The sequence below is a fragment of the Balaenoptera borealis genome (genome assembly GCF_965194805.1).
Source record: "Balaenoptera borealis genome assembly, chromosome: 8".
Lineage (NCBI taxonomy): Eukaryota > Metazoa > Chordata > Mammalia > Artiodactyla > Balaenopteridae > Balaenoptera > Balaenoptera borealis.
Window position 1 is genome coordinate 86,930,415 of NC_138865.1, and position 27,764 is coordinate 86,958,178.

The following is a 27,764-nucleotide window of genomic DNA, read 5'->3' on the forward strand; positions in this document are numbered from 1 at the left end:
GCACTCAATTCCACACACCTTTCCCGCCCCCAGAGCCAAGGGTCCGGGGCCGGAGGCAGAGATGAATCAGACACGGTCCCTGCCCACCAAGAGAGCTCGCGGTCCGCGGGAGGGGGCAGCACACACATCAATTACTCAGGTCCTGGGTGGCTGGGGACCAGCGCACAGATACAGGGAGAGAGGCAGGCTGGGCTGAAGAGGGGAAGGGGGTTATTTCTCTATCAGGGTCAGGGTCAAGGACGGAGCCAAAGATGGGGCTCTGCGGGACCATCCAGCTGCTTCAGCTCTCCTGGTCACTCCTCTGCCTGGAAGGGCTCCGGGGCTCTCCATCCCTCCCCACTGCTGGGCTCAGGGTGTCGGCACCCCTCTCCATCAGTAGCTGTGCCCGCCATTCAATCCTTGGGGTGCCCTCTCCCGAGGCTGATGGAGTGGATGTAGCCTCCCAGCTCCTCACCCTTCCTCACCGTGTCAACGAATCCCTTGCTCTTTAAGTTGTAGGGCTCTCCCTGAGCAGAGATGCGCCAGAGGGCAGGAGTAACGTGCAGTGATCCAGGCCCGTGTTCTCAAACCTTGCTACCTGTTAGAATCATCTGGGGAGCTTTAGGAAATCCAGACGGCCAGGCCACACCCCAAACCAGTTAAATCAGAATCTCTGGGGTGGGGCCAGGTGTCAGTATTGGTCTGAACTTCTGAGGTGATTCCACGTGCAGTGACTTCGAGAAGTAGTGGACAGGCACTTGCTACTCAGAGTGTAGCAGCATCAGCAGGGAGCTTGTTAGAACTGCAGCGTCCTGGGCCCCAGTCTAGTTTTACTGAACCAAATCTGCTCTGGAAGATGATCCCTAGGTGGTTTGTGTGCAGTAAAGTTTGAGAAGCACTGACCCACGTTAAAAAGTTTCCCAGCATCCTCAGAGGCACACTGTGTCTAGTCCCCAGGCCCTCTGAAACCAGCCCCCTCAGAAGGCCGGCCTCTAAGAAGGTTAACCTCCCACAGCTGACCGCTAAGAGGGGCCGCTGGTGTGGGTGGACCGGCAGGTGGCTGGGCACCTGCCACAGGTACTCGGCAAGTTTGATGAGGCACTTGTTCTGTGGAGGGAGCTGGATCAGGACACCCCTCAGGCCAATTCTCACAACTGTCAAGGCTGGACCGGAGGCAGGAGCCCCAGTGAGGTCCCGTCTCTACCACAAACTCACTGGAGCAAGGGTCTTCCCCAGTCCAGGCCTCAGTTTCCCCATGGGTGAGAAAATCAGCCCTGAAGTTTGCTGTGCCAGTGGAGTCCTCTTCTTTCTTAAATTCAACTGACACTTTCATCCATGTTCTCTGTGACCCGCCCACAGACCTGGCTGAGATGAAGCTTTGTGGGGAGGGACCTGGGAGAGGGGAGGGGAGATGTGTTTGGGGGCCAAGGAACGAAGAGTGAAGAAGCTTCCTAAGGGAATAAATGCAGGGCGAGGTGGGGGAGCCCCCAGGTGTGCCGGGGAGACCTGGTGTGTGTCTACCTTGATGCCAGGCACACAGCAGACGGTCAATGCTTCATCCGCCTATTCATTCAGCAGATGTTGGCTGAGTGCCTACTGGATACCAGGCACTGCTCTGGACACTGAGAATATAGCCGTGAACAAAACAAATGTCCCTGTCCTCGGAGAGCTTATATTCTAGTGGTACAAACAGATAATAAATAGGAAAAAGCAAAGCATAGAGTGTGTGTTAAGGAGAAAACATAAGGAGGTGAGAGGGTGGCTGGGGATGGCTTCACCAAAAAGGTGACCTTCGAATAAAGAGGCAAAGGAAGTGAGAGTCACCACGTGAATATCTATGGGAAGAGCACTCTGAGCAGAAGGAACGGCAAGTGCAAAGGCCCTGAGGCAGGAGAATGGGTGGTGTGTTGGAGGATCGGTGAGGAGATCTGTGAGGCTGGAGGGGAAAAGTTGGGGGGGGGGCAGGCAGAAGATGAGGTCAAGGAAGGAAGTGGGGAGGGGAAGATCAGGTAAGGACTTTGGCCTCTACTTTGAGTGAGCAAAAGAGGGACATGACCCAACTCAGATTGTAACAAGCTCACTCTGGCTGCTATGGTGAGAACGGACTCAAGGGGGCACGGGTGGCACTGGGGAGACCAGTAAGGAGGATTCTGCATATATTTACTGAAAGACTGACCTACCCACAGAGTGGGCACCTCCGGCCATTTGGAGCTTAATGCTATGGGGCTGGGAAGGGCCAGGCTGTGTGGCCATGCAAGCAGGTGGTCAGCTGGCCAAAGCCAAGGACACTCATAGGGTGAGGCCAGATATGGACGGCTGGGTAGAGGGGAGCACCTTGGATTCCAGTCCTGGCTCGGCATGGCCCTGGGCCAGCCCCCTCCTCTCACTGAGCCTATAACAAAAGTGATAACCAAGGGCACCCACGGGCTTGTGGTGAGGATTCTGTGAGAGTGTGAATGTACCAACTGCGGGTAAACTGAGGAGGGGTGTGGCGGCGGGGCCGTCCTGCTTGTCCTGCCCACACCAGGAATGCCACAGGCAGGAGGGCGATGTGTCCCGATTCTCCACTAGGGGGAGCCTGGGCAATTCCTCCTCCAGCAGAAATGAAGTTTGCAAGCATTCATCCTGTCTCATCCGGGGAATTGTGGAAGTGCCCGGGTCCCTGGATGAGAATGTCCTGAGCTGTCCTCCTAGTCTGGGATTCTGTGTCTGGGGAGCTAGTCCTCTCCAAGACATGTGCTGAACAGCCCAGCAGCAGCTACTGAGAGGTCGCTACCTGGAGACCTAAAGTTCCATCAGGCTCACACCGTAGCCCCCAAATAACAAACCAAAGAGTAGGTGGAAAGGAAAAGCCACCCATGGCTGAAGTCTTTGGCCTGAGGTAAGCAGGATGGATGGCTTTTAGTTCACCCCTGCACGTGTTTGTGTGTTCACTTCCTCTCTTGGTCCACACATTATTAAATGTGGCTTCTCAAACCTTCACTGAGCGTCTGCCCTGTGCCAGGCTCTGTACCGGGTGGTGCTGTGATGCAGCAGACACTCAGGCTCGTAAGCCTCCTTTGCCCCCCAGACAGCCAGCAGCCAGCTGGGGTTTTGAGTTTCTTAGGGTCTCTCTCACCTCTCCATTTATCTGAAGGCTAAAGAGTTCCAATAAGATTCCCTTAAAACAGACAAAGGGGAAGGACAGCCCTGTAGGGATGAGTAGGTTGTTCACTGCACAAGAGCAACCAGCTAATTGGGCATGTGAGGACTGAAATCCAGCCCCCTCTCCACTTGCCATACCCTGAATCTTGGAGTGGGGCTGCATCCACCCACCGGGAGGAAGGAGCAAGTTCCTGAGAAACAGCCTGGGGGAAACTACAAGATAAGTTCTGTGGCTTCCCCTCTCTCTCTCCTGCTGTAGCTTCTTCACTCTGCTGTCACAGGTCAGGAGGAGAACACAAAGGTGGATACAGTGGATCCCAAAGACTGTCAAACCTGGGCCACCTGGGTTCTCTCCGTTCAGCCCACAGTTATTTAGTACTAAGAATGTGCCAAGCACTGTTAAGAGGCACAGGTTGCCTGCAAGGCGGTGTCATCACGCCTTTCACTGTCGAGGCAGAAGCATGATCTGGCTTTCAGGGTCCTGCCTTTTCTCTTGTTAAAAGGGCTCTGAGCAATCAAGACTGGACTCTACCCTGGCCCTGCCACTTGGGCAAGTTACTCTGTGTGAGCTGAGGCCTCAGCCTCCTCCGCTGGCAGGGAAATGGGGTACCATCAACACCAACCTGGTGAGGTTACTGTGAAGGGCAAGCAGGCTGGGAAATGACCAGCCCACAGACGTTCTCACTAGATGTCAGCTACTTCTAGAAAGCAGGGCCTTCTTCTCTTATGCTCACGACAGCCCTTGGAGGAAGACCATAAAGATGTCTCCACCATAAAAATGCCGAGTGGGGAAGGTGACTGGAGGCAGGACTGAGGCCACGGGTGCCGAGTCCTGGGCCAGGGCGTCCAAGACACCCCACACACCTTCTCAGCCTCCCCCAAATCTCCCTCCCAGCTGGAGGAATTCCACACATAGATTTGGACAGAGATGTTCCAGGCACGCGAAGGCTGAGAGGGATGTGTTAAGTCAGGCCTGGGAGACAAAGAAGGGAGAGCGAGGCAGGACTTGGACTTGCTGCTTACAGGTGTGCAGGTGGGAGAAAGTGCCCCAGGGTCCCCACGGGGCCACTCGCAGAACCCACCCACTGAGAGGCTCCCTGGGCCCCGGGTCAGGGGCCCCCACTCCACCCTCACGCTGCCCCGCAGCTCCATCCAGTCAAGGCTGGTGGAGCTGAGCACCGGTCGGCCTCCCCCAGCAGCCCGCCCGCTTCCTCGCTTCCTCCGGCTGGCCGGCATGGTGGCAGGCCCTGCCTGCTCCCCGGGGAGCCTGCCGCCAGGCCTGATGGCGCTGACGGAGGGAGGGAGGCCGCCAAGCTGTCAGTCTGGAGGTGCCCCTCGGAGCCCCTCCTGGCTGGAGTGAGGAGGGCGGGCCGGCGCCGGAGCCGGGCTGTCAGGGCCTTCACAGAGACGAGGCCGGAGAGGCACTGCCTGACAGCTCGCCCACCGAATTAGGACCATTTGCATGCTAATTTCCAGCGCTCTAACGGGCTGGCAGGCTGGCTGGGGTGTGGAGAGTGTGCAGAGAGAGGCGCCGCGGCCTCCCTGCCCGCGCTGGAACAATGCTTGACTGATCTAGCTGCGTTAACGAGCAAATTATGGTAATTTTGTTATTACAAATGCATAGAAATTTCCAAAGCAGGCAGCCATTCAGGGCAGCTCCCTGCTCCTCCCCGCTCTTAAATACTGAACCCCTGTTTGTACACATGGGCCTGGCACCCGCTTCAGGGACGGAGGTTCCGAGGGGCCAGGCTTCCATGGGAGCCTCTCGTGGAGTCCCAGGGTGAAATGGCCTTAGGCCAGGGGATCCCTTCCTGTCTGCAGTCCAGCCTTGCATCCCCCAAACCCCACCCTCCTGTCCCCCAGGAGTCCCTGCCTAGTCCCTGGGCCTAGCGGTCCCACAAACCTGCCACAGTCAAGCTGGTTTCTTTCCATTCTGAGCAGGTAACATGGGTGATTCTCCTCATAGATGCTCTGAGGTCTTGAGAAATTCAATGATTTCTGTATCCACTCTGTGAACTGGGCTCAGCACCCATGAGGAGGAGCTCAGGGATTGTCTGATGAATGAATGAATGAATGGGAGAGTAAATGAAGGAAGGAGGAAGGGAGGAAGGAAAGAGAGGAGGGAATAAGGGAAGGGGGGAAGGTTAGGAAGGGAGGTAGTGAAGGAAGGAGGGAAGGAAGAGGTGGAGGGAGGAAGGAAGGAAGGAAGGAAGGAAGGAATGGAGGAAGGAAGGAAGGAAGGAATGGAGGAAGGCCAGAACTTATCCCACAAATGAGGACAACTAAGAAAGACCCCGGTCAGCTCACTGGTGATGTAATTAATCCAAGACCTCACCGGAGGAGTTTATTTGCCAACTGGCAACCCCTCCTGGCATTTATAATTGTCCACTGCTGGACAATCACAATTTGTCCCAGTTTTTCTGGTGACCTTCTTTTTGATTAAAAGTATGTTTTTGGAAGCATGCTCTGGAATGTATCCAGACAGAAACCTTTTCCAAGAAAGTGAGCTCCCTGCTCCCAGCAGCTCGGAGTGGGTAGCTCCAGCCGCAGGGCGGGGCGACCACAAAGCTGGATGGTGGGACCCTATTAAAAACCAGTGCACTTGTGGGCGGGGCCCACTGCTTCCCTCCGGGGCCTCTGCCTGTGACCTACTGGCAGTCCTCTGATTTCATGACAGGGATTTCAGGTTCGGGCTGATGTTATTGAAAGGTCAAGAGGCTGCCTCAAATCCATTTTGGAAGTCAGTGGGGAAAAAATCATCAGTTACAGAGGAGCGCAGCACTGAGGAAGGTCTGCTCCAGGTGGCTGAGGAAGCCTGAGCCGGCCCGGCTCTCGGCTCTCGGAGGGGTGTATGGGAGGCAGGGACCTAAATGTGAGCCGAGACTTTAGAACCGCAGGTGGGGTCATGGCCAGATTTTTCTATTTGTCTGATTTTCTAATTGGGTCACAACTTCCAGAGGGAAACTGAACCCAGGAAAGAAAACAATCATTTCTTTTCATCCAGCTGCCTGACTCTGTGGGGAAAGCTGAGAGCAGGGGGAGTTGGGACCTCAGCATGGCCCCAGGCTGAAGCTCTGACCGGCCTGGGGACGGGCACAGCCTGCATCCCAGGAGATGCTCTTGCAGCTGACCAGGTAGGGCCTGGGGAAGATCTGGGCTCAGGAAGAACATGAGAAGGTTGGGGTGGGTGGAGCGAGAGTCGTGCTTTGAGTTGTTCTAGGAGCCGGGTCACCCAGGGACCACCCCAGGAATGCCAGGCCTGCATGAAGTCAGGAGACACAAAGCTTCCTTTTTTTTGCTTCGGTGAAGAACGAGAGGGTGTGGTATTTCCCACCAGCCCAAGGGGGGACAAAAGGACAGGCTGCTGCCACAGAAAGAAAGCCAGCCTGGCTCTTCCTCTGACTTGCTGTACGACCTTGAACAAGTCCTTTCCTTGACCTCATCTGCACACTCCCCTGCTGATTTCTAAGGTCAGTCCAGCCCTGTCCATCCCTGGCAAAGGGAGAAGTAGCTATAGAGTGTACAAGGGCCATCTCCAGCCCTCTCTGAGGCATGTGTTAGAACAGATCAGCACCCAACACCCCACAGCTGCACCCCAACCTAGACCTGTGCTAGCTGCCTGCAGTGCTTTGCCCGCGGGCAGACAGATTCCCCCAACGCCACGGGCAGGGCCTCTGCTGAACCAGTACCTTTGTTGCTGCCCCCAGGTACCTGCTCTACGTTCCCCTCCTAGGGTCCTGGGTGGTGGTAGGTGATACACAGCTGCTGTCCAGATTCCAATTCTCCTGCAGCCATTTCTGCAAACGGCTCCGACTCCTTCCTGGGGAGTTCTCTTTCTAGGAACCCCCCACCCAAAGTACTCTCAGAAAGTCTGCATATTCACAGAGTTCTGCGGCTGTGGGGATCTGCTTCAATCCAACACTCCTCAGTGCAGACCCGGGACCTCCCCTTATCTCAGAGCTGCCCGTGCAGCACACTTCTCTTGGGTCCTGCCAGAGAAAGCACTGTGTTTCTAAGAGTCAAACTCCAAATTGGCAAAGTCCTTCCCTTGTCATCTGGACCCGACCGCTCGCTAGCTGTGTGACCTTAGCCTCGGTTTTCATCTCTGTGAAATGGGGCTAAAAACCATGCCCTCCTGATGCTATGGTGGGGACCTGCTGAGATCACACAAGAAAAAGGCTTGTACTTTGTAAAGATCTGTCCAGATGGTGGTTCATGTTCTTCTCATTGCTGTGAACAAGACCTCAAAATGGCCACAACTGTCACGCATCCTGCTCTGGCAGGACAATGCCCAAGGCATGTGTGACCTGGGATTGCTCTTCAGACAGAAGGACATGATAACACAGTTGTCATCTTAAAATTTCCTTTCCCCCCTCTTTTATGTCTTGCTCTCATTCCCACTCCTTCCCTCTCTCTTTCTCTCTTTCTTTCAGCCCTGGATCTAAGTCTCCCTGATTCGGGTCCTTTATCTGTGCCGTTGCACATAGACTCCTTATAAAGAAAATTCATTTGTTCAGGGTCACCGCGTGGTTTTTCATTAAAAACAAATTACCCGCATTCAGGGAGGACATCTGGGCTTCTCAGGTCCCATTAATGACTATATTTCCAGCCTCCCCGGCCCGGTTGGGCTCCCCTTGCCTGTCACCCTGCGTTCCCGGCCCCGGGAGGACAATGAGAGTGACAGTCAAGTGAAAGGGAAAACATGAGGGATGAGGGCGAGAGGCGAGTCCCCCGAGAGGGGAAGGAGGCAAAAGTGAAAAAAATAAATAACTCAAACAGAGGGTAACAAGGGCCATTGTCTCAGCGTCTTCCAGTGAGGAGCCAGAGCAAATATGGGAAGAGCGAGCCAGGGTGTGTAAGTCGAGCTGAAGCCCCGTTTAATTATACAGTCGGGCTCCAAGTCCCCGACTATGGACCAGACAAGGTCGGGAGGGCACGTGCCCGATTCAGATACATCCCACCCATATCCATGGAGCGCCTACTGTGTGCAGGGACTGGGCAGGTGGAGGACTGCAAGAGGAGCAACCAGGAGCTGGGAGAGCCCGGTCACTCCAGCTCTGAGCGAGGCGGACCATGGGCAGTGCCCTGGCGCTGCTCAGGGGAGAGATGAGCCCCGGGGTGGGGGGCGTAGGCTTCCTGTGAAGGAGAGCACTTGACCGGGGCCTAGGAGGATGGCTGAGACGTGGACAGGTGAAGATGGGCAGTAGAAGGGGACGTACTGGATCCTGAAGTGTGGTCCCCGGGTGTCCCAGCTGGGAAGGACTTCTCCCAAGCCATAAAAGATCTCTGGGTCAGGAAGGCCATCCACAGCCCTGAGGGAGCACCGAGGAAACCAAGGCCTTTTCCAGGGCCCAGAGCCCATTCCCTCTCACTCTCTATGGGCACCAGGGGCTGGGTAAACTCGGAACCAGAGTTCCAGGCACCAGGCCTAGCTGCTCCCCTGACTGTCTGTGCACCCTGGTGAGGCACGGCACCTCTCTGAACTCAGCTCGCTTGCCTCTGAAATGGGGATAAACATTCCAACCTCAGAGGTGCTTTCAGGACTTCCCTGGTGGTGCAGTGGTTGAGAATCCGCCTGCCTGCCAATGCAAGGGACACGGGTTCAAGCCCCGGTCCGGGAAGATCCCACATGCCACGGAGCAACTAAGCCCGTGCGCCACAACTACTGGCTAGCGCTCTAGAGCTGGCGAGCCACAACTACTGAGCCTGTGTGCCACAACTACTGAAGCCCGCGTACCCTAGAGCCCGTGCTCCGCAACAAGAGAAGCCACTGCAATGAGAGCCCCTCGCCTCAACTAGAGAAAGCCCGCGTGCAGCAACGAAGACCCAACGCAGCCAAAAATAAATAAATAAAAATTTTTTTCAAAGGTGCTTTCAAATTGCCACTGGGGGTGACAGGCATGCCTCCCTTATAGACTGTAAAGCACCATGTGTGTTGAGGCCAGGCTTGTTGGTGGAATTAACTTATGGACGGAGGTAATTTGGCTTTATTCCAAAGCATTTTCCTTTTGGAGGGCACGAGCCAAGCCCCACTGCTCTCCCTGCCCCCGAAAGCTCTGGGGGCTGCCAGAAGTTCTCAGGAGAGAAGCGTCGCAGGTGGAGTGACCCACAGGCTTAGTGGTGGCAGTCCATCCAGCTGAGGGCTGACAGCTGATGAAGTTTTAGAGACAAGGGCTGCGGATTCCAGTGGATCAAAGGTAGGAGAACAAAGATGACCCCAGTAGATTTGGTTTGGTTTTTGGAAGGACTGCAGTATGTACAGAAGCTAAGCATGCCTCAGAACCTTTATATTCACTATCCCTTCCCCAGACTGAAGCATTCATTTCCCCCTCCTCACTCCACCTCCCACCAGCTAACATGCTGCTCCAACAACATCAAGCCTGAGAATCGCCTCTTCCTAGATTCTTCCCCTGACCCAGGGCAGCACCACTGGGAAGCTTTAGCTCTGCCCCTGGTCTCCCCATTCTTTGATGTGGACAATGGTGTCTGCTCAATTTTAGCAAAACTCTATGCAAAAGCTGCTTCAGACATGCCCACCGCCCCCTAACAAACCCCCCTATAGGGAAATTCTGGAGCCTTCTATGCCTGACATCCCCATTCTAGGCTGGATCCCCCTTCTCTGTGCTCTGTGCTCCCAGAGTCCCTGGGGTTACCTGTTGCCACCCCTGTCCCCATAGACCCTACTGACTCGCCTGTATGCACTATAGACTGAGAACTTTTCGTGTCCATGTCCCATGGACAAGGTCATGGCTCTCCCCCTCACATCCCTAGGCTATGCCCGGCACATGTAGATGGTCAATAAATGTTGGAAGGAAGGAAGGGAGGGAGGGAAGAGGAAAGGAAGGATGGGGTGGGGGGTGGATTGGATGGATGGATGGATGGATGGATGGATGGATGGATGGACGGATGGATGAATGGATGGAGCAGACATGGGGAAACTAACAAGAGGGTGGGACCCAGAGTAGCCTAGAGGAGGTGAAGGTGTCCTCAGTGCCCGCTCCGAGCTCCCCCAGTTGTGGCCACTTCCTGGGCAGCCTGTCCTTGCCATGGGCCTGACGTGTGTGAGAAAAGGCTGAGGTGCCCTGCCTCCCACCTCTGTGCTCCCCAAAGGGACGCTCTGCTTAGATGAGGGAACAACCATGGTCATCTTTGCTGCCTCTCTTGCCCTGAGGTTCTAGACTCCAAAGTCTGTAAGAACCCATCCCAGGTGGGATGCCTGAAAGCCTTCCTCGCCTGTCACAGCAGTGTTAGGGGACACAGCTATGGGTGTATGGGATTAGCATATTCTGAGGCACCCTTCCTTCAGCTCCACTCCTTGGAAGTGATTACCCAATTATATACGATAGCCCAGGGGCCATTGCGTTAGCATGTCCCAGCCCCAGAGCTGAATGGAAACTGGAAGGGAAATTGCTGCCCACGTCAAACAGAGGTGGCAAGGCTCGGGAGCCCTCCAGTTCAGCTGAGGGGTGATACCAGCAGGCAGGGACATCACAGATTTAGAAGCCCTTGTGTGGCAGGACCAGAAAGCCCCCTACAGAGCATCTAATTCAATCTTCTCACCCCCTGCCTCCTGTTTTAAGAGAAAGCAGGAAGTCCCAAGACCACATCCCAAGGTCACACTGTGAGTGTCTGGCAGCTGGAATCAAAACCCAAGCCTCCTAAGTTCCAGTAGGACCTTCATGCCCCAGCGTGCTTTCCATCTCTGAGCCTTTGCTTTTGCAATTCTTTTCTTCCCCAATGCGGCAAAGCACTCATAAAGCCCACATGGAGTTTCTCCCCAGTTCCAGCGTCATCTCAATGCAGGGTTCACATGGGGCTTTAGTCACATGCACTGTCCAGATCAGGCCACTCCAAACCCCTCATTCTCCATTCTACGAAGGCACAGCAGCCTTGCCTCTGACTCATGTCCAGATCTTCCTAGGCCAAGCCCGCCATCTGTCAAGGCTGCTGTTTGCAGCACTTCGTGCCACAGAGGTTTCCAGGGGTTAAGTCTCTGGGTCTTCTTACACATAGTCCCTCACCCAGCAATGCCCCTCCAACTTCTCAGACTGACAAACTCACCCTTCAATGTGCAGCTCAAATGACCTTCTCGGGGAAGCCTTCCCTGATTTCCCCCACTCCACCCCATTGCCGCAGCAGACCTAGCAGTCTCTCTCCTTTATTTCCTCAGCACATTCCTAGATTTTAGCTCTAAACACAGCATGCAGGGATGATTTTTTCTTATATCTGTCTCCCCAACTGGACTTTGAGCTCCCTGAGGGCAGGGGCTGTGTCTGTAACACCACACCTAGCCCAGAACGGGCACCCAGTGTCTCTCAGGAACTGTCTGAGAATGAATGAATGGACAAATGAATGGCCACCTGCCATTTCATCCTAGCTGTGCCTGTCATTCCTTGGGGTCTACGTTCCCGGTGTGGCAGAGTGACTGGAGGCCACTAGAGGGCAGCAAAGAGTCAGGAACGAGCAACAGGTGTGCACCACAAGCCCAGGGCGGGCTTGGAAAGGTGTGGAGGGAGCTTGGAAAGTGCCCAGGCCACAGGACCAGCAGGAGCCCTGGTCAGGGGGAAGTAAGACCTAAAAACAAAGGCCATTCATCCCCTAAGCAAACACTCTGATGCTTGGGCCAGGGGAGGCACCTGGGGACAAAGCACTGATCCAGTCTCCTACCTGATGCTCCAGCCCCTCTGCCAAGTCCTCCCTGGCTTCTGCTGGCCCCTCCCAAGCCTGCCCATTCCCATACCTTCAGTTCTAATTTTGGAGAAGGGTCTCTATACAAGGCTGAAGAAGGTGTCCCTCTGACTCCCATCCATGGGTCCCGGCCATGCCTATGGAACTGTGCAGAGTGTATGGTCCCTGCTCTACAGACTGAGCGAGGCCCAGAGAGTGGAAATGGCGTGTCAGACCACACTGTGAGGCCCTGGCTGAGCTCGGCCAGAATCCAAGCTTCTGCCTCCCCGCCAGGTGCCGGGCCCCCACCCCTCAAGAGGCCTTTCACAGAGCAAGCAATGCTCAGTCAGGGAGGGGCTTGCTACAGACAGACAAAAGAAGCCCTCCTCTCCTCCCCTCCAGACCTCAGTACCCTTTCTACCTGACACGGCTGGTGCCTCAGTAACTGCAAACCTTCATTTCAAATGCTCCTCCAAAACAGCAGGCAGGGCAGCTCAGAGAGGTCACAGAGCTCATGCATAGTCCCACAGCTAATCAGTGCCGAAGCCACACTCCTTCCACGGGACCCCTACTTCTCTTGGGACAATTCCACGTCTCTCTCTGGGCAGACTTTGCCCCTGTGCTCCTGATCTGCTTCACCACCTGTCTGCAGAGCACCTCACCAGGATGTCTGCTTGGTCTCCAAAGTTGACAAGTTCAGATCCTAACCTTGTTGGCCCCCGGCCTCCTCCTCAACCATCTCCCCTTCCTGTCAACCCCACTTACCCAGCTGGGCTGTCTGGGCCATGCTCCCGCCCACGTGAACCCCCTCCAGTCGCTGGCGGGACCCACTCTCAGCCCCCTGCCCCACCCTCTTCTTCAGACGGCCAAGGATACTCCGGTTACAGCCCAGCTCATGGCCCTCTTTACCAGGACACCTTTCTCAACTGGACCAACCCCAGGTGCCTCTCCGTTTTCTCCAGGCCTGGCACTCAGAGTCTGCCTTACTCCTGCTTGGCAATGCTCTTGTTTGTGACTGGATTCTTCTCTAACTGGATCTCCCACTGATCCATGGGATCCATGGGCTGTGGGCTCTGCTGGAGAGCTCTTCATCTGATGCCAGCTGGGCCAGGCCAGCTTTAGGCATGCCTGCTAGGCTTCTCTCCTTACCACCGCACCCAGCTCAGACCCCTGTATAAATAACAGCAATCATGAATAATAATAATAATTAATGCTTACATTGCACTTAATACGTGCCAGGCAAAGTTCTAAGAGTTTTTACATTTATTACAGCCGTCCCTCAGTATCTGCCAGGGATTGGTTCCAGGACCCCCTCGGATACCAAAATCCACAGATGCTCAAGTTTGTTCTATAAAATGATGTAATATTTGCATATAACCTACACACATCCTCCTGTATACTTTAAATCATCTCTTGATTACTTGTAACACCTACTCCAATATAAGTGCTATGTAAATAGTTGCTGACACTATTCAAGTTTTGCTTTGTGGAACTTTCTGGAATTTTTTTCCAAGTATTTTCTATCCATGGTTGGTTGAACCCATGGATGCAGAACCCACAGATACAGAGAGCCAACTGTACATCATTTACATGTACATCTCATTCTCATTATCATCATCATTCCCATTTTATAGATGAGGAGGAAACTAGGGTCTAGAGAAGTTACGTAACTTGCCCCACGTCACACAGCTAGTAAGAAGCAGGACGGTGACTCAGAACCAGGCAGTCTGGCTCCAGAGCCCATGCTCTTAACCACTCAGTCTCCCTGCTTCACCACGTGGCTGCCAGTGCGGGCCCTCGGGCAGCCCAGCCTCCTTGGCGGCAGTGTTCCAACACTGGGCTGAGCTTTCCCTGGCAGCCCAGCCCTCATCGCCACCACCACCCCTCTCCACCACCTTTTGTATCTCATCTACTGTTGCCTGAGTGCTGCTACGGGCCAGGCACTCTGCCAGGAACCAGGGACACAGCAGTGAACAAAACAGACAGAATCTTGTGTGCTGTATGACCCTTCTGTACTGTATAGACCTGAGAGGAAACTGGATGAAGAAGGAGTAAACTGCTAATTAAATCCCTTCCATTGTGCTTAGTATCACAAATGAAAAGAACAGGATGCTTTGAGAGGGGCGTGATGGGGTTCTGGTTCAGATGGTGTGGCGGGCAGAATAACACCGCCATCCCCCAGAGATGTCTACGTCCTAATCCCTGGAACCCAGGATCGTGTTAGGTTATATGGCAAAGGGGGAATTAAGGTAGCTGACCTGAAGATATGGAGATTATCCGGGATTAAGCAGGTGAGTCCAATAAAACAACAAGGGTCTTTCTAACGGGAAGAGAGGGCCAGGAGAGAGCAAACCTGGAATATGGAGGCACGATCAAGACTCAGCCCAATGTGGGGCCCCAAAGCAAGGGATGCAGAGGATCTACAGGCTGGGAAAGGCAAGGAAACAATTCTCCCCTGGGGCCTCCAGAAGGCACACCTGGCATTCAGCCCAGGGGGACCCATTTTGGATTCCCGACCTCCAGAGCCGTAAGATGAGAAATTATCATTGTTTTAAGTCACTAGTTTGTGGTAACTCATCACAGAAGCGAGGAAACTAACACATATTTGGTGATGGGGAAGCCCCTCTGAGGAGGTGATACCGCGGGGGCGAGAGGGCGCCAGGCAGGCTGGGCCAGTCGGCAGCAGCGGCAGCAGCAGAGGGGGCTGAGCGCGCTAAGCAGAGGAAACTGGCCGTGTGAGGGGAGCAGGTGCCGTCATTCCTCCCGCTGGAATCCGGGGCCCTGTGCCTGCCCAGACGGCCTCACTGGCCTCAGGGGTCTGCTCCACCCTGACCCTCACCTCCCACTTCTTCAAGAAAGCCATCAGTTGATTGAGCAATTTAACTGAATGGCATCTAGAAGTGATGTACACCAATCCATGGCAAGTAGGGCGCCCAGGGCAGAGGAGCCTGCCAGGCTCCTTCAAGGGCCTCCCATCAAACAGCTGCTCGTCTGCTGCAGCACAGGGAAGGCAAACACGACAGGATTTCCTGGCACTCTGGCCTGAAGCCCCCAAAGAGGAGTCCAGTAAAGGATACATGGGGGCGCCCAGGTTCATCTCAAAGACAGTTGGTTACTTTCCTTCTTAGACTCACTGAAGCCAAAGGGCAGTGAACGCCCCCTTCTTTCCCCCAGCCTAGAATTTTTAAGAGTTTCAAATGCCATGTCGATATCTGTTAGGTTGTGCAAATATCTTCAGGTGGGAATCAACTAGTTATACTGCTCAAGACACTATGGAATCTTTGGTGCAAAACTTTTGGCATTTGATGAAGATAAAACCTGAAAACTGTCTCCACTCTGAGCTGGCGTGATGTGCCGCACTTGCTTTAATCGACGAAGCAAAGGGCTACGCGGGGTTAGCAGAGCCACAGGAACTGAATCTACCAACGCTAGAGAAAACCAAGCAGCCCTGTTTTGCAGGTGTGAAAACACCCTGGAACCAGAAAGGGCAGACAACCCCTGATGGTGGAGTCAAATTCGAAATAAACAAGAGTCCAAGCCACCAAGCTGGCAGTACAGAAAAATGTACGATTTTTCCAGGCCCCAAAGTTCAACTGCCCAAGTGTTCCCTGGACATGATCCCTCCTCAACTTGTCCTAAAAGCAGAACTTATCCATGGAAGCCTCCTTTATAAATGGAAGCGGGGGCAGCCAAATGTTTCCCAAAACCTAGGGTAGGAAAAACAGCTCAGAAGATTTCAGTTTCCCTCGGGATTCACTGCCAGGCGAGGAGGGGGGACTGTTCCATATAGCGAAACAGACCATCGCTGTGTAACAGCCTCAGAGATACAAAAGCAGGATAAACGATTCTCCTAAAACCTTGCTCAGCTTGTTTCTCCAAACGCTGCCAACATGCCCTTGGGGGTCTAGAAATGGTATCGCCTGCAGTCACAATTGAATGAATGCCTCCCAGATCCAGAAGCCCCAGGGGTTATGAATCAGAAATCTGAACAACTACAAAGTTGAAACCCTGAAACAGGTTGTGGTATATCCACATTCTAATCCCTAGAACCAGGGCACATTACGTATACGACCAAAAAAAGTGGGGGGAGGGGTCCTTGTAGATGTGATTAAGTCAAGGATCTTGAAATGGGAAGATTACCTCACATTATCTGGGTGGGCCCTAAATACAGTCACATGTATCCTTACAAGAGAGAGCTTGAGGGAGACTTGATAACACACACACACACACACACACACACACACACACACAGAGAAGTGATGTGAAGATGGGGCAGAGAGTTGCAGATTGGAATGATGCAGCCACAAGCCAAGGAACGCCAGGAGCCGCAAGAAGGTAGCAGAGGAAAGGAACGGGTCTTTCCCTGAGGCCTCCAGAGCGAGTACAGCCCTGCCCACACCTTGATTTTGGCCTGGTGATACCGATTTCAGCCTTCTGGGCTCCAGGACTGTGAGAGAAATTTCTCTATTGTTTTCAGCCACCGAGTTTGTGCTGATTTGTTAAAGCAGCCACAGGAAACTCATATGCGGGTCAATGTTAATTTTCCCTCCCTCCTGCCCTCAGCCAACGCTCACAAAAAAGCACCTATTCCGTGTTATGGGCTATGAGGGGTGCAGAGGACGACTAAGGCAGAGGCCTGGCCTCAGTGAGCCCACCTCCTGGTGGCAAAGCTAATTGGTCCACGTGGCATAACAAACAAATGTACAGCATTGTCCCCAGAGCAGGGCCTCACCAGAGGCATCAGAGGCGGTGATGCTTATGCCCAGCCCTGGAGGGTGAAGCTGGATCCCAACAGGCTGAGGCAGGAGGTGGTCTAAGCCAGAGACACAGAATAAGGAGGGACACTGACCGGTCTGAGAGGCCTGCTGGGGACCAGCGAGCGGTCAGGGAGGGGGACGGGCTGGGAGAGTTGGCCAGAAAGGCAAGTTGAGGCCAGACTATGGTGATGCCTGAGTGACAGGCCCGGGACCTGCTCTGCTGAAAGGTGGGCTGTCTCTGCTGTGGGCCGACTCTGGGCAGTTCCAGCAAAGACCATGCATGCGGGCCAGCACTGCCCCATGAAGCCTTCCAAGAATGAGTTTGGAAATCATTTTGGAGACAGAGTCCCAGAGATGTGATGCTGGTTTGGACACTGAGGAACAGGAACTGAGGACCTGCCTGCTGAGCGTGGAGTCCCAGCCCTGACGCCGGGTCTGGCACTGAAGGAGTGCCGAGCTGCATGAGAAGAGAAAGCAGAGAGAGAAGGAAAAGGGGGAGGAGGGAGACGTGGGGCTCCCCCGCCAAAATGCTTGTCTTCCTTCCTCCTCACTGTGCACCCTCCCTCTCTGCAGAGTCCCAGGGGACCACACCACCCGGCTGGCCCCTGTGGCTGCCCCAGTCCAGCTGCTGCCGGCAGGTTTGGTTAGACTGTACCCTTGTGCAGGCCTGTGATTCCTGCTGCCACTGTTAATGGGCATCGGTTCCCGCTGGGGGCTCTGCCAGGCCCCCAGCCGTTTGTATCCTGAGCCTGGTAATTAGAGCTGGAAGAATCCCAGGGGCTGGAGGGCAGGCTCTGTGTGGATAATCTCGGGAAAGTTCAGCTGCTCCTCTGAACTCGGCCTCTTTGGGGTTGGCAGCAGGGAGCCAGCAGGGCCAGCCGGGTGGCGTCTGCTTCACCTGCCAATGTGCTCTCGGGACAGGGCCCAGGGCTGCCGCCTCCCCCTCTGCTATCACTGAAAGCGTGCATTGACAGACTGAACGTACACGATGGCAGAGGACAGGAGTGCTGAACTGGAGGGCAGAAGACCCAGATTCAAGATCTCCCACCACCAAGCTCTGCAGCCTTGGGCAGTTCCCTAACTTCTCTGAGTCTCAGTCTCCTTCTGACCCTCGGGACCCTGCCCACCTCACAAGGTTGTAACACCAAAGGGCTCCTGGGCAAGCACTCTGCACTTGACAAAGGGCTCCACAGACGCGAGGGGCAGGGTCCATCTCCTAAGGCTGCCCTATTTGCTGAGGGCTGAGAGATGAGTGGGGGTGGAGTGGGGGGCAGGAGGGCATGTGTCCCACCGCCTCCGCTTGCCCTGAGCATGGTGTCTCCCTGTGCTCTGCCACGGCCCATCCTGGCAGCAGAAAAGGCAAAGGCTTTGCAGGCGTGAACCTGGCAGGCCTCCCCAGCGTTGGCAAGGCCCAGGGCAAGAGTACGCACGGAGGCCATTTTCCATATGTCTCATATTTAAAAGTCATAAATCAAGCTAACAAACCGTTAAATGAAATATGCTCTGTCCTCCTACCTTGTAAAATACATCTTCGTAATACCCTGGAAGGCCAGGAGCGAATTTAGAATTCTGGGACTCCCTGGCGCCTGCGCCGGGCTCTGGCTGTGTGGGGAAAGCCCGCCCGAGCTCTGGTCTGCCTAGCTTCCTTTCCCATGCCCAGCCCACTCATCCTCACCCCGGCCTCGAACGCAGGTGTGGACGCCCAGCCTTCACGTCCAAGCTCTGTCCACACCGTCGCGAAGAGTCGGTCCTCAGGCCCTGGGGTGCACGCGTCTGTGACGTGGGCTGGGAGGGGGCTGGAAGAGGCTTAGGGCTGTTTGGGCAGGACCCCTGGGTGGGCTAGAAGGAGGGGTATGGGCACCAGATGGGCACGTCCCCTTGGCCTGCAGACTCCCCAGTCCATGGATCGGGGGACACTGCCCCTGCAGCGTGGAGGTGGCTCCAGAGCAGGGGCCCTCCTGCCTGGTCTAAGGGTGGTTCACGCTGGGTCATGGCTTCTAGTCGTGGCTCAGCCTCCTACTTGATGGGTGACTTAGGCACGTCCCGGCCCCTCTCTGACCTTCGGCCAAGTCCCGTCCCCCTCCGTGTTCAGGCTCCCTGTGTAGGCAGTGAGGGGTGTTTGAGCGACAGTCAAGGGACCCCCTCTCTCTGATGTCCTCCCAGGTGCTGCCGCTGGCTGGTCCAGCCCCACTGCCAACCCAGCTGCAGAGAAAGAGGCCGAGAGTGCAGACCTCTGCCTCATTTATTCCGGTCCACTTCTCAGAAGCAGAGAGGTCATCTGGGCTGTTTGCGGGGATGCCCCCCGGAACCCCGAACGTCGCCTGCTACAGAGACGCAGAGAGCGCAAACTCACCAGGCACCATCCCTGTCAGTGTCGGCGCTGAGTAGCTGCCCTGTCCGGTGGGGGGGACATGCGGAGGGTACCCGGGGAGGGTCGTGCTCGCCAAGTCGCGGCCTGAGGAATCAAAGCAACAAATCACAGGGTGAGCATCTCCACGGCCAGCTGCTCATGTCCACAGCTCCCTGGACATCTGCACATTTGTCACGTCTGGATGCTTAACACCAATGTGCCCCCAGTCCACGTGCATGTGCATGCACGCGTGCGCGCACACACACACACACACACACGCTTACCCACCCCTCCAGCCGCCCAGGCTCCACTCAGCAGGAAGCAGGGATGGCTCTGCCACATCCCTGGGAAACTGGAGCTCTGACCAGTTCCCCTTGCTCTCTACTCCCCAAGTAGGGCTTGGACTTCTCCATCCCACACCTTTTCTTCTGCTGTGCCCTCTGCACACAGCCCAACACCAGCCTCCTTCAAAGACCAGCTCAACCGCCTCCCTCCTCCTCTTCCTTGACAGTGGGCGGGGCTCTGCCTGCCTCAGGCCCGTATCTGGTCCTCACTGAACTTTTCCTCTTTGGGCTTAGAGCTTGTCATTCATTCAGTGATGGTGCAGGAAGCACCTCCTGACACCAGACACTGTTCTGGACTCTGGGACATAGAGGTTACGGCCTCAGCCCTTGGAGGCAGACATCCAGTGGGCACATGTCCACCTCGTTGCAGGCTGTCAGCTCCTGAGGGCAGGGGCGACCCCTCGTTCAGCACCCAGAACACCTGCCTCCACCACAGGGCTTAGCATCTATAGTAGGTCTTCATGAATAAATGTGTGAATGAATGCAGCAGCCAAGTGGTCTGGGTTCCAGGTCGTGTGGAAGAAAACCCCAAAGTGGTAGAACTCTGTAAGGGAAGTGCCACTGAGGTTTGCCGCTCAGGGAAAGAGCGGGGCTACAGCTCTTCAAACACTGCCAGTCACATGTATGTACCAAGGTGCTCACGCACAGACCAGCAATCCAGACCCTGGGAGACGGGACTGTTCAGTGATTACCTGCTGAGCTCTGAGGACGAGACCCTACCCTGGTGGGTGGAATTGGCAGTTGCCCCTAAAAGAAAGGGTTGCCCCTGCTGTCAGCCATCCTGGGAAATGGGTGGGAAATCAGGTGCCCTTGGGATGAGGGAGGGAGAGAGGGCGGAACCTTGACCTCTTCTGGATGTGGACACTGAGGACCGGGAAGGCCAGAAGAGGTCCAGCGGTGTGGGGGACCAGCACCTGACCCTGCAGAGCCAGGCTGGGGCCCAGGAGCCTCCCCTAGGGCCCAGTGGGGTGCTACCAGCAGGACACAGGTAGACGACTTTGAGCTCCCGCACCGCTAGCAGGTGGCCCAAGAGGAGGGACCACCTCTGACCAATGCCGCCCAGAGAATCCAAGGCAGCGTGTGGTATGAGCCTATAAATGGTCCCCCATATGAAATAACAGCGCTTCCAGTGCCAGTCACTCAAAGACTGTCCAGCCAGTGCCCAGAGGCTGCCTCGTTTCACAGGTTCTGCTTGTCTTCCGGACCCTTACAGAGCACAAGGCAGCTGCTCGACAGCAGGCCCCCGGCCCCCTCCCTCTGCTCAGCACCTCCCTGGCTTTGGACTGGGCATCTGGCTTGTGACAAGCATGGCTCGTGTCTCTTCACACGCGGCATTGCTGCAGCACAGCAGGTGCCCCAGGGTTTACCTCCCGGAGTCCTGATCGCCCCCCGAACTGCACGTGACTCCCCATGAGAGCTGAGATCAGACAGAAAAGTGGGGTTGACAGAACTGACCACACTTACATGGTGATTTCAAGAGGCTTGCCCCCTCCCGGCCCCCCCGCATCCCCTCCTTCTTCTGACCCAGCAACCACAGCCCTCCACGGCAGCTCCTTTCTGCACAGTCTAAGCTCCAGGATCAAGTCTTTGTACCCTAAGGCTGCAATGGCAGAGGCCTACAAACGTTTAAGTGAACAAAAGGCGTGGCCCTGCTAGAGAAGCAGGAACTCTCTGGAGGCCATAATATTCCCCTCCATCTGGGGTCAAGGGCTCGCAGAGCTCTTCTTGACCAACCCCTGTGCCATTTTGCAGACGGAAAAACTGAGACCCACGGCAGGGAGAGGGGAGCAACTGGCCCAGGTACGTCTGCCCATGTTTCCTAACATCAGCCCAGGAGCCACCTCTATCTTAAGCAGCATCCTGTTGGGGGTTGCGGGAGCACCCAGGCCCAACACAGTCTTCTCCACACTTGCTACAGAGATTTGGTGACCCAAGGGCCACTGAAAAGATGTCTCAGGAAGCAGAGTGAGCACAAGTGTCAGAATACTCGGTGCAAGATCGTGGTGCCAGGGGCCAGACTGTGAAACATGTAGAGAGAGCGCAGGCTGGGGCTGCTCTAATGCGTCGGCTTCCCTACCGACCCGTGGCGCACCCACTTGGCCCCGGCCCCAGACTCAAACCACAAACACCCTGATGACAACAACAAACCACAAACGCTTACATAGAAATTGTAAACACCAGGCTCTATTCTCCGTCTTTTAAATCATTAACTCACTTAACCCTCAACAACCCTATGAGGTAAGGTACCGATACTTTCCCCACTTTATAGGATAATGAGACGGAGAAAGGTCAAGTAATTTGTCCAGGGCTGCACAGTAAGGGCCAGGGTTTGAACCCAAGCAATCCAGTGGCAAAGACCATATGTTTAGCCAGTCCACTCCACTGCCTTGCACAGGTACCTGGCTGTGCTTCTGTCCATCCGACTGTCAGCTGGGACAGCAGGCTGAGCCCTGCCTTCAGGCCACAGCGTCACCATGGCTTACTGGCTCCCTCATGCAGAAGGAAATTCAACTACACGGTTTTTGTGATATATGTGTTGAGGTGGGAGCCAGGACCACACCAGCAGGAGGCCAGATCTGCCTCCTGAAAGATGCAGGCATTATCCTGATAGGAGGCTGCCTGGTGCAGGGGGCTCCTGGGGCCAAGCCGCACGAGGTCCACACCCCACCTGTCTGCCTGAGATGGATAAGAGGCTCCTGAGAAGGGAAGGGACTTGCCCATGACACTCTACTGATTTGAGGCAAGGCTGGGACTGGAATCCAGCTCTCCTGTCTCCTGGGATTTGGTTCTTTCTTCAACAGGGGCTGTTCTTTGGTCACATCTGAACCTCAACGGTTTCTGCCGCTGTTACATATGCTTTAAAACCCTGATCCCATCTAAAGAAGATATACAAAAATGGCCAATTCGCTATCAGGGAAATGCAAATCAAAACCACAATGAAACACCACTTCATACCCATTAGAATGGCTATAATCAAAAAGATTTTGACAGCATTGGGAAAGATGTGGAAAATTGGAACCCTTATACACTGCTGGTGGGAATATAAAATGGTGCAGCCACTTTAGAAAAGTCTGGAAGTTCCTCAAAAAGTTAAACGTAGAGTTACCATGTGACCCAGTAATTCACTCCAAGAGGAACAAAAACATATGTCCACACAAAACATGTACACGTATGCTTAAAGCAGCATTATTCATAGTAGCCAAAAAGTAGAAACAGGTCTTCCCTGGTGGCGCAGTGGTTGAGAATCTGCCTGCCGATGCAGGGGACACGGGTTCGAGCCCTGGTCTGGGAAGATCCCACATGCCACGGAGCGACTAGGCCCGTGAGCCACAACTGCTGAGCCTGCGCGTCCGGAGCCTGTGCTCCGCAACGGGAGAGGCCGCGACAGTGAGAGGCCCGCTCACCGCGATGAAGAGTGGCCCCCACTCGCCGCAACTGGAGAAAGCCCTCGCACAGAAATGAAGACCCAACGCAGCCATAAATAAATAAATAAATAAAATTTAAAAAAAAAAAAAAAAAAGTAGAAACAATTCGAGTATCCATCAACTGATGAATGGATAAAGAAAATATGGTGTATCCATACAATGGAATATTTGGCAATAAAAAGGAATGAAGTACTGATACATGCTACAACATGGATGAACTTGAAATCATTACACTAAGTGAAAGAAGCCAGCCACAAAAGACTACATATTGTATGATTCTATTAATATAAAATGTCCAGAATAGGCAAATCTATGGAGACAAAAAGTAGATTAGTGGTTGCCTTAGTCTGGGGGTGGGAAACAGGGGGAAGGGAGGAACTGCTAATGGATATGAGGTCTTTTTTTGGGGGGGGGGTGCAATGTTCTAAAATTGGTCATGGTGATGGTTGCATGATTTTGTGAGTGCACTAAAAGTCATTGAATTGTACACCTCATATGGGTGAATTGTATGGTATGTGAAGTATATCTCAATAGCACTGTTATTTTTTATTCTTGCCATCTATCATCACCATCATCTTGAAAAAGAAAAAGTCATTTGACACCAAAAATGTAGGAAGGACATACTATTAAACTGTTTCTGAAACCAAATAAAATTATCTTTAAGGAAAAAATATACAATAAAAGAAAAGATTGATAAAATGGATTACTTAATAAAACAGACCAAAAACCTCTTGCCTGGTAAAAACAAAATAAGCAAAGTCAAATGATAAATGGCGGACTGGAAGAAATTATTTGCAGCATATACCGTAGATAAACGGCTACTATCCCGATATATCAAGAGCACATAAGAATCAAAGGGAAAAGAACAAAAATCCTGTAGAAAAATGCGCAAAATTCATGAACATAAAACTCACCAAAAAAAAAAAAAATATATATATATATGTAAAATGACAAACAAATTGAAAAGACGTTCAGTTTACTCATAATACTAGAAATGCAAATTAAATGCAAAATTGTACAACCCCATGTGGAGGGGGATTTGGCAACATGTAACAAAACTGCACAAGCGTTTACCCTTCCAACAAGCAATCTCACTTCTAGGGATTTACCCTGAACATACACACGCCTTCAGCAATACAAAAATGCATACACACGGGTTAGTCACTGCAGCACTATTCGTTACTACAAAGTACTGGAAACGACCTAAGGCCCAAGCCTAGAGAACCGGGTGAATAAACTGTGGTGCGCACACACACTGGGGTGCTGTGCAGCTGTGCAGAAGAACGAGAAGCCGGAGGGCCGCGCCTGGCACAGGCGATGGAAGCCAGGAACTGAACTCTGGTCTCCCCGCACCTTTGCAGCAGGTTGCTGTCCTCCACACAATCCCAGGTCAGAACCCTTAGAGAACTTCAAGTTCAGGTTCCAAATGACTAACTTTGGAAAACCACGGAGGGACGATGGTAGGGAAGGGACAAAAGTAGACTGTTGGCCCTGGAGGTGCGTGAGTTTGGAATGCTCAAAATACAAACGAGTGAAGGGGAGGGCGCGCAGGGCTGGCTTAGCCACAGCTGACACTGGTGGAGGAAGTGGCCTCTGGAGGCCAGACCCATCCCGAGGGAGGAGACGCTCAAGCCAGTGCAGAGGGTGTCAGGCTCCAGGGGGCACGAAGCCACCTTCACCTGCTCAACTCTCATACAGGCCCCCAGTTGCCTCCAGAGCCAAATCTGGACTCCTGGGCCTGGCAGGGGGCGTGGAATTTGGAATCACACAGGTCTGGGTGCAAACTTAGCACCACCACTTCCCAGCCGTCTGACCTTTGGCAAGTAATACAATCATCTGAGCTTCAGTCTTCCTTTTGTAATTGGAAAAAGAGCGTATTTATTGGGAGCAAAACAATGTGGTGCTTGCTGTGACAGGATTAAAACATGTCCGCAAAACATGTCTTCTTTGCTAGCCTTCTCATAGAGGGAAGGGGTCTATGTCCCCTTGCCTTGAATCTGGGCCACTTTGGTGACTAGTCAACCAACAGAGCAACAACTTCCTTAGAGGTTCCTATGAGCCAGGCCCTGGGCCAGTACTTTACATGCCTTATCTCAGTCAACACTCACAACAACCCCAGAATGTGGGTGCTATTATTTTCCCCACTCTACAGATGAGGAAATGAAGGCCTCAAGCAGTTGATGTGCCCAAGGTCGTACAGCTGATAATCATGATCGCCAACATTTTTGCAGCACTTACTATATGCCAGGCACTGTTCTAACACTAGGCAGCATTCCAAACACTGTTCACTGTGTTTTGTAGATATTAACCCATTTAATGCTCAGAAACTCTGTAAGGTAAGTCCTACTATTATCCTCATTTTACAGATGTGGAACTAAAACACAAAGAGGTTAGGTACCTGCCCAAGGTCTCACAGCTAGTAAGAAATGGAGCCATATCCAAACTTAGGCATTCTGGCACCAGATTCCTCACACTCCCCCAGTACACTGGGCGCTTGTCCTTTTCCTGCCCGTAAATTGGAGGTCCCCAGACAGCAAGAGCTGCTCACATCCCTCCCTTCCCTGCACTGGCCGGGCACACAGTAGGTGCTCAGAAAACGTCTGCCAAGGTGAAACTAATCAAAAGACATTGGTTCTCCCATCTGAAAGGAACTTTGGTTCCCATCTCATCAACATCTCAGAAAGCCCTTCATCATGAACTCCACAAGATAACTAGGCCTGATTTATCTTTTTGCTCGGATGCAACTTTTTCTTTTTCATACAGGCCATTTCTAGGTAGGCTCTCTCTATGTACACTAATGGGGGGAAATCTGAATCCAATTAACTTCAAATTTAGCTCATAATGAACTTATCTCATTTTGCTACCAGCTCCATTCTCATCGTGTGGCAGTAATTAACCACTGGGGGTTGTCACTCCCAGACACATGACATGGAGATCCTCCCATCTCCTCACTTCAAACCCTTACAGAATTCATTACCCTGACAGTGTGCAAACCCTTCATTCTGAATACCGCAGGGCACCAACCAAACTCCCCCTCTATCTGCCTGACTGTGTGTGAGCGAGAGAAAGAAGAAAGCGAGCCACTGAGGAGGCATGAATTATTGTGAACAAGATGGGAGCAGGATGCTGGTGATGGTTCAATGGCCAGAGCAGGTCTGCCAGCCTTGACAGCCCTGGGTTGGAGGTTCTGCCCAGAGGAGGGTAGTCTCCACCCACAAAGCGCAAGCTCTAAGGGAATATGGCAGAGCTGGCTGGGGAAGGCTAAGTCCCTTCCAAACTGGCGATCATATCCACTGGAGACTCTTAATGCCCAGGAAGCCGGCACACCCCAGGTTGGGGCAATGGTGACTTGCTGTGTGACCTCAGGTAAGTTCTACCACCTCTCTGGGCCTTAGTTTTCCCATCAGAACACTCAAGCAGTGGGAACAGATGGCCTCTGAGGGTTTTTTCTGCTCCAACATTCTATAGGTCAGAAGCCTCATTTTACCCCTGTGTTGTTGGAAATGGAGGCTGGGCCAGCTGCTATAGAGATGGAAGTTCCTGCCCAGCTAGCCTCAGCACTCCCGCCTAAAGCCTCAGGTACCCTGGGGCCCCTGGATTAAATCCTAGTGAAAGGAGGGTAAGCATCAGTCTTGTTTCTGTCTTCAGGAAAGGAACTTACGGCAGGAGATGGGGGCTGTCGACCTGCACTTTACTGCCATGGCCCCCTCACCAAATGTCCACAAGGGCGAACAGGCACCTGGCCCGGAAAGCAGGTCCTACTCGGCTGTGGCTAGTTTTCAGAAGAAGCTGGTTTCATTTCATTTGGGAATTGCCTGTCTATGTGAATGTTGACTCAAATCCAGTTTCTAAAATGTACACTGAGGGCCAAAGAAAAGTTATCCAAAGCCCACGTTTAGCCCTCAGACGGCCAATTCTCAACCTTTCCTATCCTCAAAGCTCTCGAATTCTGTCTGAACCTCCCCACACCATCACCCCCACCAGCTTCACCAGCTGCCAGGCCTTTTAAGGACATGAGCCCTGCCTGGGTGTCCAGGTAACTGTGAAAGAGGTAACCACCGTGCAGGGCAGAACAGGCCAGGGGATGGAGGAAAAGCACAGCAGGAGGCGACTGGTGAGAAACTGGGGCACGACCACAGCCAGCTCCCTGCGGCCATCCTAACCGCCTGCCATCTTCCTTATTTCGGGGAGGCGGGGGGAAGGGACAGCCCCAGCCTCCCAGCCACGCCAGCTTCCAAGACACCCGTTCTCCCTCAAGCCCAGTCAGTCCCCAAGCCCCTCCTGACTCTCCATTGCCTCGGTGCCCTCTCCTCCCTGGCCCGACCTGCCAGGTCAGACTGTTCTTCCCTTCACTCTGTTTCCTGGCAACCTCCTCTCAGCCCCCTGCCCTGTCCCTGCCCTACCGTCTGTCTGGATGGCCTGTCAAGGCTGCTCTTCCAGAGCCCCGGCATCCAGCCACCAAACCGCTCGGCTCACCCTGAAGGACAGCTTGGAATCGCGCAGGAACTCAGTGAGGGCTCTGAAGCCAACGCTTCTGATTCTGTCTTGGTTCAATAATTTAACCAGAACTGCAGACACTTCTACTTCTACAACATTTTCTCAGAAAACACTTCCTCAGAGCCACAGAACCATGAGAAAGCCTTCTGCATGTTAAGAAACATTATGAAAACTTAAAAAGAAAAGGTCATAAAGGTGGGAAGCATAGCCTTTCAATGTCACAGGGCACTATTTAACAGGCACACCCAAGGATCATACTTCTAAGAGAATATGCCTGTGTTTGATGATTCTTTACTGTTTGATTAGAGCCTAGAAATAGGGAAGTTACACATTAATGTGTAGATTTCTATCAAGTAGAAAAGATAACTCCAAAGGTTTGGGTTTATTGCCCTATAGGGCATTAACCAATTTTGTATCTAATCTAGCAATTTTATTCCAACATTTTTTAAAAATGCCTTTCTCCATGGACAATATAAACCCTGTTTCTCAAATGTTCTTGGAACCACTTTTATCTTTTTATAGGTTCGCTCATTAATACGAGTTGAGTAAAATCTTCATGTGTTCATTCTATATTTGTACATGAGCTATGTTCTTAATTTTT

General features: G+C 53.3%; 1 protein-coding gene across 1 annotated transcript in view; it reads right to left on the reverse strand.

The window, feature by feature from the left end:
* Nucleotides 1–27,764, reverse strand: part of PAX5 (paired box 5) — a 185,388-nt gene that overhangs the window by 23,487 nt on the left and 134,137 nt on the right. Inside the window, exon 8 of the mRNA XM_082402370.1 lies at nucleotides 18,901–19,002. Coding sequence (XP_082258496.1) covers nucleotides 18,901–19,002 — 102 coding nt within the window. The remainder of the gene's footprint in view (nucleotides 1–18,900; nucleotides 19,003–27,764) is intronic.